Raw genomic sequence first — 16,479 nt, forward strand, 5'->3', positions numbered from 1 at the left:
TGCACGTTGGGCTTGTATTTGGCACGTCCGAGGAGACACTTCTCCTCGAACGTCTCCTTTAAATAAGTTTGGACTTATTAGGGTTGGGCTAGCATTTGTTTTGGCGGCCCATTTCTCCCTTTGGTCGTAGTTGGACTCTGTATAGGGCCCAAGGCCCATTGTTTGACTTGGGAATTTTACCCCTACAGTGCCATATAGCAACCTTTAACAAAATTTGATGAAGAGACCTTAATTGAATAAACTTGAAATTTAGTGCACTAAAATGAACGAAAACAAAATTAAAAGACTAAAATAAATTCTAGTGAAACTTAGATGGTGAATTTTGCATTTTAACATTTTTTTTTTTATGTGATGTATTTTTCAATTTAAACAATAAAAATTTGCGAATTCAATCTTAATTATAATAAACCTTAGAAATATATAGACATGAAATTGTTGTTGAATCCACATGCGAAATACACATGTCATGAAAAAGATGATGCATTTAAGGAATGTATGTAATAATTATTATTCAATAAAATAGACTTGGAATTCAATCTATGGGGTTTATATTAGTCCCCTTGATTTACTGTAGCTTTGTTTTTGTTTTTTGTTTTTTTAATAGAAAAACCAGAGCTATTTTATTCATTCAAATGCATATTGCATCTCACAATAGCCTATGTTGCCAAAGCATGAGGAGCATGGTTACGTACAAATCCTATACAATGAAAATGTACTTCCCTCAAACCAGTAGTAGCCCATCTAATATCATCCTCCAGAACATCGAAAGAGGCAAGTCAAGTATCAATGTTATGTCAATCTTGATAGGAAACTTTTGGCCCATAAAATTGTTACCAGTATGGGCCGACCAACTTATTACCTTACCTTTTTTTTTTTCAATTGGGCTAGGCTAAGCAGTCTCCTAGTAATAACTTGGTATTCCAACCCAAACTAAGAACAAGGAATCAAAAATCTACATTCTTTGGTCGTTGACTCTATGACAGGATGTTAAAACATTGTTTTAGAAGAATAATTATTCATGCATCCTTTTACAAATTTTTTGATGCACATGTAATCAACAGAATCTATAAAATCTCTAGCCAAGACAGGCATATATGAATTTTGCCTCTTCGAAATTCTTAAAGCATAATAAGAATTTGGATTGAACATAAAACCCAAAAGTTGTATAATAGAAATTCAAATCCAACAGAAGGAATTAAAAAAAAAAAAAAAAGGTTTGGCATAATTTACCAATCCCGGGATGGGCTGACTAGGTCTTTAGGCTCGACAACATAAAGATGAAATTGATGATTTTTATGATATTCACATGTCTATTTAACATCAATGTATCTAGTAAGCTTTTCTTAACTTCTCTACAAAATTTACTCTTAACCAAAAAAAGACATCTAAATTTATAAATCTCATCAAAAAAGAAAAAATTTACACAAATTTACATCAACTGAAAAACACAAATCTACTACCAATTTTACACATCTACTGAAAAAAAAAAAAAAAATTACATGATCAAGAAACCTAGGACTAGGAGCTCATTGACTTGTCTCGTCCTCACTAAGGCGATTCAAAGACCATGATGAGACATCATATTATCGAAGAATTAAGGAGGTCAATCTCGTCGTTGTTGCCTACAAGAGCTAGAAGAAAGCTCCACCTCATCCTCCATGAGTCAACTTCATTGTTGAGGTCCTCCAAGAAAATGGTATCCCTATCCTCAGCCACACAAAGCTACTAAGGTAGAGAAAAAAAAAAAAAAAAAAAAAAAAAAAAAAAAAAAAAAACCACTAATAAAGATGAGAGATGAGGTGCATAGCTTACACATTCAGCCAAAAATAATAATAAAAAAAATTAAGGGAGCTTACACATGTACAAAGAGTGAAATGAAATTATATTAAACCCACAATCGGCTCAATCACCTAGATTTTTTTGAACCTTCATACCCAATATTTTCTTTTGATAATTCGATAATTACAATGGAGAAGAGGGATTTAATTCTCCGCTCTTTCTCATTTCAATACTTGAAAAAAATATATATATATATATATATATACTGAAAAAGATATGCCACTTTTGAAATTTTGGCCAATTGTAAAACAAATTTAAAATGACGTCAATTTTGTCAATAATGTCAGGGAAATTAATGGAAAGTTTTATTCGAAACGTTTTGAAAAAGTATAGGATTTAAATTGAATTTTTTTTTTTAAGTATGATCAGTTTAATATTACTGCTATTCCATATTGTCTAAAATACGATTTATTGAAAAAAAAAAAAAAGTGTTGAGGTAAGTCCAAGTTAAGCCATTATAATCACATAAACAATAAGAAATAAATAAATTACACTATAATTGTCAGTCCAAGGAACTCATCACCCTATCAAAGTCCTATATCATGATAAAAAAATATTTTCCATCTGATTTATCTTTGCAGTAAATATTACTAGTTCTTTTGTATAAACTAAAAATTGAAAATTAGAGGGGGATGACTTACCAGTTACCTGTAAGTTCAGAAGGAAATTAGAGTGGATATTCTTCTAGAACTCCCTTGCCCTTGTCTTTAGGATCAATGGATCCCCTCAGACTTTCAAAATTAGACTCCTCCCTAGAGCTGGAGGTTTTACTAGATGTTCCTTCTTCATCAAGCTTTTGCTTATCTCTATTTCCATTATCTGTTGTCAATTAAGGGATGAGATCCGAATCATCAGACGAGGAGTTCATGCTGTCACCTATTGTTTGCTCAAACTCGTCCTCGTCATGATTGTACACGAGACAAAGGCCACTTTGCTCCACCTTCAAGCCTGGGCACCGGGTTGTAATTGAAGCCTTAATGTAGCTGCATTGATTTGGACAATTTCAAAGTGACCCACTTGGTATATAGGACAGCCAAATAAATCTGGTACCTTGCTTTAACATTTGGAGATTTTCTTTAGTCAGTTGATAGCCAATGAGAGGGCTTGCAGTACCAATATTTGTTACAAACTGAAAAAATCTGAGAGAAATCTAAATAGAATAGAGAGAATTTCATTGATCAAAAAGGAATACACGAAGTGAATGAATAAAATACACAGTGCTCTGTTTATATACACAGTGAGCATAACTAACTTCCAAATGTGGCGCCAAAGTCAGTTAGCGAAACTTCTAGAATTATACACGTGTCAATTGCGACTAACTACTTCCTAGAATCACGGGACTCAAATCCTCAGCGCTCTTGAATGAAGAACTCGTGATGTGGAACTGCTTCAATAGCTTCCCAGACTTCAGTGCTACTCTGGTCAGATATTGATGCATGTTGTGTGGCTTGATCCCTGCACTGCCTATCAGCTAGTGCTGCACTCCCTACAACCCTCGTGGCTTGGTTAATGCTCTTCACCTCAGCAACAACTGTACTAGCCATCACACTTGTAGCTTGTCTCGTGCTACTCTGCCCTGCAGTATGCCCTGCAATTTTAACACTCCCCCTCAAGAGCACAGCTCTTGCCTTCTGACTTGACTTAGGTGGGGAAGGATATTCTACTATATGAGCAAAGATATTGATGACACCCAATCTAGTGATCAATCTCAAATAGTTTTCAACTCCTAAGGCTTTTGTAAAAACATCCGCCAACTGATTTTTGGTTGAGACATAGAAGGTCTTAAGTGTACCATCAAGGATCCTATTTCTCACAACATGGCAATCAGCTTCTATGTGCTTGGACCTTTCATGAAACACTGGGTTTGCCGCTATGTGAAGTGCTGCCTGGTTATCACAGTACAACAAAACAGGTCTGTCATGTTTAACATGCAAATCTTCTAATAAATGTAATATCCAAGTCAGCTCACATGTACTTGTGGCCATTGCCCTGTATTCTGCTTCGGCACTTGATCTAGACACTATACTTTGTTTCTTAGATCTCCAAGACACCAAGGCATCACCCAAAAACACACAATAGCCTGTCAAGGACTTCCTTGTGTCAGGGCATCCAGCCCAATCTGCATCACAGTATGCTTTTAAGTGCAAATCAGAATCTATGGGGAAGAAAACACCTTGTCCAGGTGTGCCTTTAATGTATTGAAGTATTCTGGTAGCAGCCTTCATATGTGGTACTCTAGGTTGTGCCAAGAACTGACTAAGCCTATGTACTGCATATGTGATATCTGGTCTGCTCAAAGTCAAGTACATTAGCTTCCCAATAAGCCTCCTATACTGTCCAGGATTAGAAATCAGGTCCCCACTACCTTTGGATAACTTCAATTGCTGCTCCATTGGTGTTTGAGTTGGTTTGCAACCTGTCATTCCAGTTTCTTCAAGAACTTCAAGAGCATATTTCCTTTGTGTTAAACTGATGCCAGTCTTGTTCCTTGCAATTTCTAAGCCTAAGAAAAACTTGAGTGATCCCAAGTCCTTGATCCCAAACCTCTGATCTAGAACTGACTTCAGAGAAGCAACACAATCAAGATCATTACCTGTAATGATCATATCATCTACATAGACTAGTATTGCAGTGAACAAAGATCCTTTGCTATGAACAAACAGGGAATGGTCTGCTTGGGACTGAACAAAACCAAGCTGTGTAATTGTTGCTGACAACTTTGTGTACCATTGCCGAGAAGCTTGTCTCAAGCCATAAAGTGATTTCACCAGCTTACATACTTTAGGAGCAACTGCTGCCTTAGGAATTGAAGAAGAAGAAGAGACTGAACACTCCCCCTTACTGTGAAAACCAGGAGGCAAGGCCATGTAAACCTCCTCATCCAAATCCCCATGAAGAAAGGCATTATTAATGTCTAATTGATGTAAAGGCCAAGACTTAGCAGCAGCCAAAGCAATCAAGACCCTTACTGAAACAGTCTTAGCAACTGGAGAGAAAGTCTCTAGAAAATCAAGGTCTTCTCTTTGGGTATAACCTTTAGCTACCAACCTTGCTTTATACCTTTCAACACTTCCATCAGGATTGAGCTTGACTTTATAAACCCATTTGTAGCCAATGGGAAGTTTACCAGGAGGTAAAGTAGTCACATCCCAAGTGTGATTGTTCTCAAGAGCTTGAACTTCTTTGTCCATGGCAGCTCTCCAAAGAGGATCTTGAACTGCCTGGGAGAAGCTCTGAGGTTCTTGAGGACTAGAACCAACTGTCATGAGGTAAGTTTGGTAACCAGGTTCCAAGTGAAAGTAGGTAATGCACTCAGCCAGATCATAAGCAGCACCAGGAGCAAATGCAGTACAAGCATAATCCTGCAAGTATGCAGGAGGTCTAGTGTCTCTAGTTGATTTTCTGAGAGGCACTGGAGAGGCTGGTACAACTGGTGGAGAAGAAGGTGCAGCTGGAAAAAGAACCTGACTAAAACTAGGTGAAACATCAGTAGACATTAAGGAAGAAGTAATGTCATTGTGAAGAACAGGATCAGTAGAAATAGAAGAAGGGAATAAGGCATTATCAATATCATTTGGAACAAAATCAGGAACACTAATGGGAGTGACAAAGGAATCATTACCTGCTGAAGAAGAGGGAGCAACAACATCATCACAAGAAGGAATGGAATCTGAAACACTAATAGAAACAGATGCAAAAGGAAAGGAATGTTCATGAAAAACAACATCCCTAGAGAGAAACACACTTTGAGTGGCTAAGTCAAGAACCTTATATCCTTTTACCCCAAAAGGATACCCTAAGAAGACACATTTCTTTGCTCTAGGAGCAAACTTTGTTCTATGATTAGAAAGGGTAGAAGCAAAACACAAGCAGCCAAAGACTCTCAAATGTGAATAGGAGGGTGGAAAACCAAACAAAGTTTCAAAAGGAGTTTGATTTGATAAAACTGAAGAGGGAGTTCTATTTATCAAGTAAACGGCTGCAAGAACAGCATGTCCCTATAGGTGTAAAGGCAAATGTGATTGAAACATGAGAGCTCTAGCCACATTTAAGATGTGCTGATGTTTCCTCTCAACAACACCATTTTGTTGAGGGGTTTCAACACAGCTCAATTGATGACAAATGCCTTGCTTAGCAAAGAAATCCCTCATGAAAAATTATGTACCATTGTCAGACCTAATGGTCTTGATCTTTTTAGAAAATTGAGTTTCCACCATGGTACAAAATCCTTCTAAAACAGATTGGGTTTGGGACTTATGTTTTAAGAGGTAAACCCAAGTACACCTTGAGCAATCATCTACAATAGTCAAGAAATATTTGCAACTATCAATGGTAGACACTGAAAAGGGACCCCATAAGTCACAATGTATCAAATCAAAACAGGAAGCAGAAATTTGAGAGCTTTTATTGAAGGGTAAACGTTTTTGTTTTGCAAGTGGGCAGATTTCACAAGTAAGATCCTCAACTGAAGTACAAAGTGGTTCACCATTATTCCTAATTGAAACTAATTTGGCATTAGACAGATGTCCTAATCTAGAATGCCATACATGAGTGTTAAGAACAGAAGGTATTGCAGCAGAAATAGAAGCAGCAGAAATAGAAGCAGATAGTGAAGTGGAGTTGCTCCTTTCCAGCAGGTAGAGCCCATTGCATTCCTTACCCAGACCAAGTGTGCTCCAATGAGCAAGGTCCTGGATAAAGCACAATGTCCCAAAGAAGATAAGACAACAAGAAATAGATTTGGCCAACTGACTAACAGAGATGAGGTTAAAACTGAATGATGGAACACATAACACATTGTAAAGAGTAAGTTTTTCTGAAATCCTCACAGTACCAATGTGTGTGACTAAAGCTATCTCACCATTTGGCAAATTAACATGAGTATTCAAGACAGTGGTGATAGAAGTAAAGCAAGTGACTGAATGTACCATATGGTCAGTGGCACCTGTGTCTATGACCCAATCAGTGGTATGAAAACACTCTTTATCAACTATTTTAGCAGAAAATATAGAGTGCTGCAAAGTAGGTTTGAAAGAAAGGCTGGAAGCAGTACCTGACATAGTGTCAATGAAGTTGGAATTGTTAAGGGCTGATGAGAGAGGCACACCAGTTGCAGCAGGCACACCATGAGCTTCAGTAGTCAAACCAGAGACACTTCCACTTGTACTGACAGATGCAACATGATGATTTTGACCTTGATCAAAGCCAGGTTTGAAAAGGGCAAGGAGCTGCTCACACTGTGCCTTAGTAATAGGACATTGAGCAAATGTATTCTCAGCAGCAGCTCCTTGTGGAAAGGAAACTTGATTAACATTGAACTTCCCCTTTTGCTTATAACTTGGTGGATAGCCATGGAGTTTGTAACATTTGTCCACAGTGTGTCCAAGCATGTTACAGTGGGTGCACAAGGGTCTTTCCTTCTTAGGTCCAGCCTTGTTACCCGGATTCCCTTTGGTATTAACATACATTGCCACTGAATCAGGTTTAGGAATGTAGGTAGAACCATGACCATGACCAATTCCTTTATGTGCCTCCTCTTGAAGAATCAAGGAATACACCTTACTTATTGGTGGAAATGGCTCAAGCATGAGAATATGACTCCTCACAGTCTCAAAATTCTCATTGAGCCCCATTAGAAACCTCATCACATAGGATTTCTCATGAGCAATGCTGAGTGACCCACTTGGTATATAGGACAGCCAAATAAATCTGGTACCTTGCTTTAACATTTGGAGATTTTCTTTAGTCAGTTGATAGCCAATGAGAGGGCTTGCAGTACCAATATTTGTTACAAACTGAAAAAATCTGAGAGAAATCTAAATAGAATAGAGAGAATTTCATTGATCAAAAAGGAATACACGAAGTGAATGAATAAAATACACAGTGCTCTGTTTATATACACAGTGAGCATAACTAACTTCCAAATGTGGCGCCAAAGTCAGTTAGCGAAACTTCTAGAATTATACACGTGTCAATTGCGACTAACTACTTCCTAGAATCACGGGACTCAAATCCTCAGCGCTCTTGAATGAAGAACTCGTGATGTGGAACTGCTTCAATAGCTTCCCAGACTTCAGTGCTACTCTGGTCAGATATTGATGCATGTTGTGTGGCTTGATCCCTGCACTGCCTATCAGCTAGTGCTGCACTCCCTACAACCCTCGTGGCTTGGTTAATGCTCTTCACCTCAGCAACAACTGTACTAGCCATCACACTTGTAGCTTGTCTCGTGCTACTCTACCCTGCAGTATGCCCTGCAATTTTAACACAAACTGAAACATAAGGCAATAGTATTCAGAATCCATGATGTGAATGTGAGCAGTCTGATTCACATCGACAGAAAAAGAAGCACATAGAACCAGTCCCATCCAAGTACTATCATTGTACAAATTTGGAGGTAGAGGGATTGTAACCCAGTGCTCATCGTTCCAATCACTGAACCACTCCAAAATTTCACTTGGATGAAAATGGGGATCATAGAAAAGGCATCGATCAAACCCCTGTGAAACAGAAATATTGTGTTTAATGAGCTGAGAGAAATTAAAGAGAGGGAGATGGAAAATTAAGTTTAAGACAGCAAATAATCATAGTTATTAATTACCAGTAGGTTGCTTTGGCAGCGTTGATCCTTATGATGGGGGTAAATTTCGCCAAGTTGACTCTCAATCCAAGACCTCATTTTTCTATTTCTATTCTTAATCTTCATTTGATTAAGGAAACTCGAAGAATCAGTCATGGACATCATGCAGTCCCTGATTATTTTCTTGAAAATTACCTCGGAATGCTGGTACAAGAGACGAAGGCCACACTTCTGCACCTTCAAGCCATGGAAATTTGTCTTGAATGAAACCTTAAAGCAGGTACGATCATATAGCCAATCAGGAAACGATCCACGCGGTATATACGATAGCCAAATGGATCCACCTTGCAGTGACATCATGAGATCTTCTTTACTTGGCCAATAGATATGGCGAGGTTTCACACTCAGATCATTAGGCCCATTACTTGCTTTCAATTGACAAATAAGTTTGAAAGAAGTTTTTGAATCCATAATGTCATTGACATTAGCTACATCCTTTGCAACTGAAAAAAGAGCACATAGAGCAACTCCCATCCAAGTAGTGTCATTATACAATTTTCGAGTCAGACAGAATCTCACGTGGGTCTCACTACTCTGAATATTGAACCAATGTGGAATTTCCTTTTGTGGGAAACAAGAATTATAATCTCGGGATGGATCAAAGTCCTGTAAAACAAAAATATTGTGTTTAATAAGTCCGAGTGAGAAATTAAAGATAGGCAGAGAAAATATTATGTTTGAGGTAAAACAAATACTCAGTTTATTAATTACATACCAGCAGGTTGCTTTGGCAGTGTTGATCTTTAGGTTGTGGGTCACTTTTGCAGAGAAGACTCTTTGCTCTACTGGTTTTCTCTATATAATTAGCCATTACTTGATTGGGGAGATCTCGAGACTTATATTCCTTGTAGCAGTATTTTCTTATTAGCTGAAACCAAATATCATTCTTGTGGTAGAAACTAAGCGCACATTTCTGCACCATCACACCTGGCCAATCACTTATAATTGAAGCCTTAATCCAAGTGAATGATTGAACTGATCTGGGAACGACTCACGTGGAATATAGGACAACCAAAGAAATCCATCTTCAGTATCTAGCCACATGAATTCTTCTTTAGTGGTGCAATGGACATTGAGTACTATCTCTGGACCAGCTATATCAGTTTCCAAATGACAAACTAGGTAGTGAGATATTGTTGAATCGAAATTTTCAAGCGTTGCAGTTTGATGCTCGTCAATTGAAAAATAAGCACATAGTACAAATCCATGCCATTCATTGTCATTGTACTCTTTGAGTGTATCAACTGTCACCGAGGGCTCATTAGTGTTATGATTAAACGAAGGTAAAATTTCTACTGGGGGGAAGCAATACGAATATTTGGAGTGCCTGTCAAAGCCCTGTATAACAAATAAAAATTATGAGACGCATAGAGGGAGCATTGATAGTGGATTTGAAACAAAGCAATTACTCATAATTTCTTACCAGCATGTCATTTTAATTGAGTAAAGTCAACTTTTTTGGCCACTTGCATAAATTCTTCCTTGCATTCTAACTCTGTGGCTCGCTGGCTAAGTTGACATGTAAAATCTCGATGTGCAGAAATGAAGGTGTTGCAATGTTTTAGTTCTTGCTCAAACAGTACCCAATCATGCTTGTACAAAAGACGAAACCCACATTTTTGCACTGTCACGCCTGGCCAATTACTTAAAAATGAAGCCTCAATGTGGCTGCCCTGATGGAACACACGCTTAAATTACTCGCCAGGTATTCAGGATATCCAAATGTGTCCATTCAGACCACGTAATAACCACTGGTTTTCTTCATCAGTGGTGTGGTAAACAAGGATTTGATCGTCCAGACCAGCTTTACTCGTTTGGAGCTGACAGGATAGGAAGTGAGAAGACCTTGCTATAATTTCATCATTTTGATCCTTGGGGATTAAAAATGAAGCACATAGAGTGAGTCCCAGCCAATTACTGTCATAGTACAAATTTGGGGGTATGTCAATTGTGAGCAAGTGCCCACGACTCTGATGATTGAACCACTTTGGAGTTTGTCTTGTTGGGAAACATGAATTATATGCAGTGGACGGATGAAAGTACTGCAAAATAGAAATATAGTGTCAAATGAAATAGAGAAGACTGTATTTCTTATTATTTGAACAAAAATTTAAGAATTCTATTAGAATTATGTGGTTAAATCATTAAATTTACCTATCCCAATAAATTTAATACAGTATTAGAGCAAAATTTTCTAAGTTTGTTCTCTGTCTCCTCCACTAAGTTTACCAAATCCTAGTAACTAACTTTTTGGACAATCGATAATTTAATAAATTCTTACCCGAAAATGATTATGAGGGTATAAGTCCTTGTCATAAGAATTTTTGGCAATTCCACTAGTCTCCCCCTGTGAAATGAATAACCTCTGAGGGTGTAGGTCCTCAAAAGAGCTCCTAGTTCCAACGAACACCTCAGGATGACCGTTCCATATGTCATAGAAACACTGCAGAGAGCAAGAGTCAAGGAAGCTATCAAATGGGGCAGAGCATTGTACCATTACACTCGTTAACTCGTCCATGTTTTTCCTGAATACAAGATTGATCCCAAAATTTTGATAAGACAAATCAGGAATAGCGCCTTCAAGCCAAAACTCAACCCAATCGGTTTGAGTCCATAAATGTGCATGCGTTGTACGGGGTATGAACAAGACCCAAATGAATGCACGTTTATTTAACGAAATTAATTCGTTGCTTGAAGCCAATATTCCGTAGCATACTAAACGCACAGGACAAGAGTTGGTCTGCATTTTACAACGAAATTGGTAGACTTCAGAACGTCCTGAAGCTAGATTCGTACGAACAAGAGCTGGATGCGTAGTAAAAGAGAAAAGACCACATAAAGCAAATCCCATCCAATCAGGATCATTACAAATATCTGAAGATAGCTCGATCTCCGCTGACCTCACATCTTGACAGGAAAACCACTGTGGGATCTCACGCTCAGCAAAACAGCAATCAAAAATTTCACCCTCATTGAAGTTTTTCTGGAAAACATGGCAGAATTGTCATTCAGGCGTAAGTCTTCATTTTTTTTTTTTTTTTTTTTTTTCTAGTTTTTGAGATACAATAGTCTTTGAAAACTGTAAATGATTTATTCTTTACCATCAGGACAAGACTCTAATAACATAATTAAAATATGATTCTACATAAACTTTTCTTGTTAGATAAGTGAATGATGAATTCTTAGATTTTGAGTGTATCATTATTGAGCAACAATAATAATTTTAGTCGAGAGCAAGAAAGAGTGAATTGTGTCTTGTTTATCTTATGAATATATACAATGTTACATAGGCTATCTTGAGAGAGATAAAGAGACCTGAAAACATGCTTTGATCAAAGATTCACTGGACATAATACTTCCAAGTTGCCTTTTCCTAGTTGGTACGAGAAAACCGGTATAGGAGGGACTAGTTTCTGTAAAGGTACACCACTCTGCTATATTTTCAATACTTGGTAGAAGCTTGGGCATGCGTTGAGGCATCCTGCAAGTATCAAACAACGTATCTTTAATTCAACTTAGGAATTTTATAAAAGGACATTTACTTTTCATGTACAATTTTCATTGTAAACTAAACAAATGTGTACAATATTATACACTGTTACATACACTTTACATGAACAGTACAATCTAAACTTATAATTGTTCTTTTATAAATGTTTGCAGGTTAAAAAAAACACACACACACTCACACAAAAAAATCGATTAATTCAGGTACAATACCTTTGCAGCGAGGAAGAGCAACCAAAATCTTTTCCGTTGTCAAAGCCTGCCACTCTTTCCTCAACTTGATGCGACAGATTTTGATTAAAAAAAAAAAAATCATGATAGGCATCTGGACTTCATAACATGCACTGGACTAATGTTTCCATAAACTCTTCAATCTCTTGCTCGAATACAAGGCGGATTCCACATTCTTTAACCATCACACCTGGGTTATTGCGTTTAAATGAAGCCCCAACGTGATGACACCCTTCCAAACAAAGAAACAAGTGGGGTATATAAAATACCAAAATTCAATGTGATGACTCAACAAAAATGTCTTTAGGGTCCTGAAAGACGCTGTGACGTGTGAGGTGAACTCGATGACCATCTAAAGGAGCATAAAAGTCGAGAAAACTTGTTAAATCCTGATTGTCACCAGAAATAGCTAGTTGCTTGTGGTTGTGGACAGTATAATAAACACATACAGCGATTCCCATCCATCTCCCATCAGACTGCAAATTTCTAGGCAGTTTAATTCTCATTTCAGAACAAATACTTTGATTATTGGACCAGTTTGGAACTGTAATATGTGGAAACACATAATCATATTTATGGTTTCGTGCCAAATCTCCCTGTAAAATGCATTTAAAATATAGTGCTCAATGAGTGAGACAAAAAGAGAAAACAGAAAGACAGTGTTCAGTGAAGAATAAGGGAAGACCTGATACACTCTTAGAAGCAATGACTTGAGCTTTTCTTTCAGCTGAACTTTCGAGTCACTTTGGTCATCAGACTTACTAGATTCCAGTTCGACCTTTTGCTGATCTTGCTTTAACAGTCCATATTGAAGCTTGTGGAAACTCTATCAGCTCTTTCTTGTACAATATACGCGCACCACAATTTTTTATCTCAATATAAGCGCAGTGGCTGCTAAACGAAGCTTCAATGGAATTGCATCCCTCTAAATTGTCTTCACGTTCCCCAGCTGGAAAACGTATTTTAAATCCAAATGATCTGTCATCTAATAAGAATTTAGGTACTTCAGAGATGTCAAATGCCTTCAACCGTATCTGATGGACAGGACCTTCAACCATGTGTTTTCTATAAACCAAGTCAATATTAACTTCATAATCCTGACTAGAAGAAACATTGTAAGAATTTTCGTGGATTTCAACAACAATAAACAGAGCCATCCCTAACCAACTACTATTATAAAACATAGGGAAGCTCTAAGTTTTAAGGGTATGCCACAGAGGTATTGTCTGTAATTTTCCGGAATATTTTTAATGAATCATGTACACATGAGGTGGTAGACAAATTTAGGAATATTGTATAATAATTGTTGTTGATGCTGTTAATTATTTTATTTTATTTTTTAGTGTGTGTTAGTAGAAAGACTCTGCTTTTGGGAAGCAAATTTATATATAAAATATATATATATATATATATATTCAGTTAATAGAAATGTAGTCATATAAAGTATAAAATATACACTATATTGAATTTTAAGTTTTCTTTTTGAACAATTTTAATAATTATTTAATTTATTCATTACCAATATTCTTTTGCCTTTTTTTTTTAGCAGTTGAAAAGTAAGATAGTACCTTTCGTTCTAGACTGTAAGTATAACCCTTCCACTAATCTATTGTTTGGATTTCCTTTTTTTTTTTTTTTTTTTAATTTGAAGGTGTCTCCTTGTCAATAAAATACCTTTTGCTTGGGATGTGGCAGTATTTGCGTTAGAAACTTGACTAATTCATCGAAGGAATAGATGTTATTAAAAATCACATGGAAATTTCAAATGTATATTTAAGAATCTTGAAGTTGATGGCAGAGGCTAAACATATTATTAGAAAAGGTTTTCATAATATGTGAATACAAGAGGAAGAAAATAAAATGTAGATAGACAAAGCAGAAGTAAGAGAAAGCGAGAGAACACAAAGAACTAACGTGGTTTGTCCTGAATGGTTTATGTCCATAGCACAAAGAACTAACGTGGTTTTTCAACCAAGCTCCCTAGAACCCACCACAAGCAGTGAATTCAGTTTTCAAAAAGCATATCAACAAAATATTGGAGAAGATAAAAAATGAGTCATATTTCAAATGGTTGAATAAGATAGGGGGCAACCCCACCAAGCAAAATCAAAGCCTATACTGCTAGTTCCATCAAGACCAAGGTCATACAACGGAGGACTGCAGGACATTCTGTGATTTTTTGGACCAATTGGTGAAGGATGAAAAGTTGAAGCAATTTATGCACCAGCCATCTAGTCAAAGAGAGCAGTCAAGGTTCGACCTCCAAAGGGATTCAACCATGCACCCACCCTTGGGGACCATCAACGTTATTTTTGCCACCCCGCGAGGGATGGTTGCTTCGTCGACAGGGGTAATGACCATCTCCCCATAGCCAACAATTGGCAAGAAGGCTAAGGAGGCCAAGAGGAGCAAAATTGAGGACCCCATCTTGGGCTTCACAAAGGTGAATAAAATAGGTACCATCCAGCTACATAACGACGCTTTTGTGTTCACCCTCTGAATAGGAGGATTCAAAGTAAAAAGGGTTATGGTTGATCAGGGGAGTGGAGCTAAAATCATGTACCATAATTTATACGAGGGGCTAGGTTTAAAGCCCAAGGACCTCAGTCCCTATGACGTCCCCTTAATCAGTTTTGATGGAAAAACTGTTATCCCTAGAGAAATAATTAAACCACTGGTACAAACTGGGAGGGAGATGGTGAAGGTAGACTTCATTGTAATGGACGCGTATTCCACTTACACAGCCATTCTAACCAGGCCTTGGCTCCATGCCATGATAGCAGTCTCCATTACCCTACATATGAAGGTTAAGTATCCAACTAAGGGACGTATGAAGTAGTTGCGAGGGTGCTAGGTGGTGGTGAGACAATACATGGTGAGACACTGAACCCTACAAATTAGCCACACAAATCCAAAGCCCGTCGCATAGTAGTTAAAGTCCAAGGAGAATGGGGCTCCAAACAAGACTAGTGGAACCAGTGTACAATGTGAAGCACTAGAAAAAGTCTTCCTAGGGGAGGATGAGGAGAGGTTTTTCAAGGTTGGAACACAATTACCTTCACCCAAGAGGGCCCAACTCCTATCCTTACTCAAAAACAACATAGATGTGTTTGCTTGGAGTGCAAACGAGGCCCTGGAAGTTAACCCAGATTTTATTTGTCATCATCTCAATGTAAATTCGACGGCTGTGCCAAGGAAACAACAATCTCAATGGTCCTCTAAGGAGCACACTAATGCGGTGAAAAAAGATGTTAGTAAACTTTTTCTACCCTGAATGGTTGGCTAACACTATGATGGTCAAGAAGAAGACCAGTAAATGGAGGGTTTGTGTGGATTTTATTGACCTCAACAAAGCTTGCCCTATGGACCTCTTCCCAATCCCAAGGATAGACCAACTCATCGACGCAACCATCGGCCACCCATGAATGAGTTTCCTAGATGCCTTTCAAGGCTATCATCAAATCCGCCTGTCTCTATCCGATCAAGAAAAGACAGAATTTATCACCCTAACCGGTAATTATCATTATCGGGTAATGCCATTCGGGCTGAAGAATGCTAGGTCCACTTATCAAAGGATGGTAACAAGAATGTTTAAAACTCAGTTGGGCAAAAATGTAGAGGCTTATATAGATGACATGGTGGTGAAGAGTAAAAGAGCCTCAGAGCATCTAGAAGACCTCGGGGAAGTCTTTTCAGTCTTAAGAAAGCATTAGCTACGCCTAAATGCCTCCAAATGCTTCTTCGGAGTAGGATCCGGGAAGTTCTTGGGGTTCATGATCACCCACCGAGGAATAGGATTTAATCTCGATTAGATCAAGGCCATCCACGGTTTACACCCACCACAAAAGCCAAAAGAAGTGCAACACCTTACTAGAATGGCAACCACTTTAAGCAGATTCATATCTCAATCAACTGATCGATGTAGGCTTTTCTTCCAGCTGTTGAACAAATGGAAAGACTTCGTATGGTCCGAGGAGTGTGACATGGCTTTCGAAGAATTAAAGAGGTATCTTACTCATCCCCCAATTCTGTCCAAGCTAAAGAAAGAGGAGGTTTTGTACGCCTATGTGTTAGTCACGGCCCATGTAGTGAGCCTGGTCTTAATTAGAGTAGACGAAGGTGTGCTGAAGCTGATTTACTATGTTAGCAAGTCCCTACAAGAGGCAAAGACCCCGCTACCTTCCTCTGAAAAAAGCCATCCTAACCTTAATCCACATCATCAAAAAGTTCCACCATTATTTCCAAACGCACACAGTAATTGT

At 37.9% G+C, this 16,479-nt stretch overlaps 1 protein-coding gene and 1 long non-coding RNA gene across 2 annotated transcripts; both read right to left on the bottom strand.

Moving 5' to 3' along the window:
* Positions 1-9,193: 9,193 nt before the first annotated feature.
* LOC115959673 lies at positions 9,194-11,043 on the bottom strand. Its single transcript, XM_031078170.1, has 3 exons — positions 10,761-11,043; positions 9,903-10,521; positions 9,194-9,817 (listed from the first exon to the last, which is right to left on the bottom strand). The coding sequence occupies exons 1-2, from the start codon at positions 10,995-10,997 to the stop codon at positions 10,189-10,191; spliced, it is 570 nt and encodes a 189-aa protein (XP_030934030.1). The 5' UTR covers positions 10,998-11,043; the 3' UTR covers positions 9,194-9,817; positions 9,903-10,188.
* A 14-nt stretch (positions 11,044-11,057) lies between these two features.
* On the bottom strand, positions 11,058-13,400 carry LOC115959674. The gene is made up of 4 exons (XR_004084964.1): positions 12,903-13,400; positions 12,200-12,813; positions 11,795-11,960; positions 11,058-11,462 (listed from the first exon to the last, which is right to left on the bottom strand). It is a non-coding gene; the product is annotated as an uncharacterized LOC115959674 (long non-coding RNA).
* Between the last annotated feature and the right edge of the window lie 3,079 nt (positions 13,401-16,479).

This window comes from Quercus lobata, chromosome 9 (genome assembly GCF_001633185.2).
Source record: "Quercus lobata isolate SW786 chromosome 9, ValleyOak3.0 Primary Assembly, whole genome shotgun sequence".
In the NCBI taxonomy this organism is placed as follows: Eukaryota; Viridiplantae; Streptophyta; class Magnoliopsida; order Fagales; family Fagaceae; genus Quercus; species Quercus lobata.

What these genes read in the sequence shown, in the direction of transcription:
- LOC115959673 (XM_031078170.1), bottom strand. Translation starts at nt 10,997, where the DNA reads ATGGACGAGTTAACGAGTGTAATGGTACAATGCTCTGCCCCATTTGAT. An exon ending in ACCCTCATAATCATTTTCGG is followed by an intron (nt 10,522 to 10,760) that starts GTAAGAATTTAT and finishes TCTATTTTGCAG; the next exon opens with TACTTTCATCCGTCCACTGC.